General features: G+C 23.4%; 1 protein-coding gene across 2 annotated transcripts in view; it reads left to right on the top strand.

Moving 5' to 3' along the window:
* The window catches only part of LOC102675226 (protein FAM117B-like), a 7,936-nt gene that overhangs the window by 1,529 nt on the left and 3,934 nt on the right, over positions 1-2,473 (top strand). Inside the window, exons 2-7 of one of the 2 annotated variants that reach the window (XM_006613587.2) lie at positions 389-549; positions 710-807; positions 979-1,118; positions 1,205-1,371; positions 1,550-1,679; positions 2,019-2,099. In XM_006613587.2, the coding sequence (XP_006613650.1) occupies positions 389-549; positions 710-807; positions 979-1,118; positions 1,205-1,371; positions 1,550-1,679; positions 2,019-2,099 (777 nt within the window). The remainder of the gene's footprint in view (positions 1-388; positions 550-709; positions 808-978; positions 1,119-1,204; positions 1,372-1,549; positions 1,680-2,018; positions 2,100-2,473) is intronic. The other variant, XM_006613588.2, reaches the window with a different exon arrangement.

Below are 2,473 nucleotides of genomic sequence, written 5' to 3'. Positions count from 1 at the left end.
ATCTATATATATATATATATATATATATATATATATAATATTTTAATATGTCATAGGAAATAAACTAATCTTTTTCTGATTTCTTTAATTATAGATCTATAATTATTAAAATGAATAATTCGGTAACCGAATATAAAATTTTAGATCGGTTCCACAATAAACAGTTAAAAAATTCATTATTTCCTCCTTTATCCTATTATTTAATTTTTATTTAAATTTTATTTATTTCCAGTAACCGAATATATTTTTCATGGTCCGGTTCTGGTTTATATAATCCAATTTTAATTTACATATATACAATAACAATACATTTTTTATTTAATTTCCTGTAATAATTATTACATTTTTCATAAGAATTATGTTTATTTAAAATTTTTGTCATACACAGCAAAATCAAAAACATTAAGTGGAAGATGCAGCGAAAGTTTAAGTGGAAACCAAAATATTCGAAGGACAGCATCATTAGATACAATCTATTTAAAAGGACAATGGCCTCGTGATTCATATTATATTCATTCCAGTCTTCTTTTGGTTGATAAATCTACACAGGTAAATTTTATTTTATTTCAAATATTTATTTAATTGCATTTAATGTTTTTATTTTTATAAAAAATTCATTATGGCATAATATTTTATTATACAATGTGATGATATTTCATATCTTTTATATCAATATAATATAAGAATTAAGGAAATTATTTTTCTATAGACAGAAGAATGGTCCAATGAACCAAGAAAATTACACACACGTCATCCTACAGAACAAACAACCACTGATGAAAAATTAGAAAAGTATTTTAGGCACCGGTATGTATATATATATATCATTACATTTATTTTTTTTTTATTTTTTAATTTTAATAATGAAAAATTTTATATTATAAAATGATTAATAGATTTAAAATATAGTTTTTTTTATGCAACATATTATTATGATATTTATATATTTATTTGAATAAAAAAAGATATATAATATAGGTTACAACGTACAAATAAGGAAGGCACCAGCAGTAGAGAACGAACAGCAGTATTTGGACTTATAATGCCAGGTGGACCACCACCAGCTTTTCCTGCAGATCATACAGTTTTACCCAGTATTGCTTCACAAACGTCTATACGTGAGTTCATTTAAGAATAGGAACTCATATAAGAAATCTTTTTGTTTCTAGAATTGATTGACATGTTAGTTTTATTATTGTACCAGACAATCAATTTGGTTTGAGTACAAAGGCAAGTCCTATGAATATCCCTGTGAAACCAATGAGGCCTCCAATGCGTTCTTCTATTGAAGGACTAAATCAAGAAATTGAAGGATTAGTTCTCAAATCCACAACTAACCCTAGTGATCCTGATCATCCAGTGGAAGATAAAGTATGTATTTATTTATATATATTTATTATAATATAAACATAATTATTTTTAATAATGTAATCTATTTATTATAATTTTGATATATGATGAATAAAATAATATATTTAAAATAATTTTGAAGTGAAATTCAGAAATATTAAAAATTGATTTTAATTTAAATATATACTTATTCTTATAGTATGCACGATATCGTGAACAAATTACACCGGAAGGTCATCGTGCACCATTAGCAGATTTATTGAGGGCTACTCGTAGCGTCAACACACAAACACCAGCTACTGACCTTCCCTCCAGTTCTTATTCTTCAGGTAAGTTTATATTTTACTATATATTATTTAATAGTATTTAGATTATAAAATAGCTGTTAATGTTTTTAGAAAATACGCGAACTATATAAATTTTGTTAAAAAATTATGAAAACTTAATCCAAATATTAACACTATAAAATTAATAATTATATGCAACATTTATTATTAGTATTTACAATTCAAGTAGTTTTTTTTTTGTACTTTGAAAAATATAAAAATATTTTATCTATTTTTGTTTTTTTAATAAGAGTATATAAATATATATGCGTGTGAAGTATTTCTGGTTACTGGTAACACTATAAATAACAGACTAACTATGGTGTGTGCCTGTTGAGACAGGCCCTCCATCTAGGAATTCTGAGTCTCCGCTGATTCCTGGTCTTATGGATGCGTCCCGTCCGCCTAGCGATCTCTTACAAGGTTGGCGCATATTTGCGGAAACATACTTTTTATTTTTCATGAAATCCCTTTTAATCAAATATATTTGTTTTTTCTTTTTTGTTTTTATTTTTTATTTTTTTTTATCTTTTTAAATGTTCATATACATATAATTAATAGAATTTTATATATCTATTTATAAATTTTTTATTATTTCGTACATGTATCTATATATATATATATATATACATACACACATTTATATTTTAATCTAAACTATATGCATGAACTATTTTTCTTAAATATAAAATTTTAAATATTTTATAAAAAACATGAAAATTAATAATAAAATTGGGATATTTTTAATTTTAAACAATTTATTATATTTTATATTTATTAAAATTTTAATATATTTT

The sequence above is a fragment of the Apis dorsata genome, unplaced genomic scaffold (genome assembly GCF_000469605.1).
Source record: "Apis dorsata unplaced genomic scaffold, Apis dorsata 1.3 scaffold_157, whole genome shotgun sequence".
Classification (NCBI taxonomy): Eukaryota; Metazoa; Arthropoda; class Insecta; order Hymenoptera; family Apidae; genus Apis; species Apis dorsata.
Note: the sequence above shows the minus strand (reverse complement) of the source record. Positions and strands in the feature narration are given on the sequence as shown.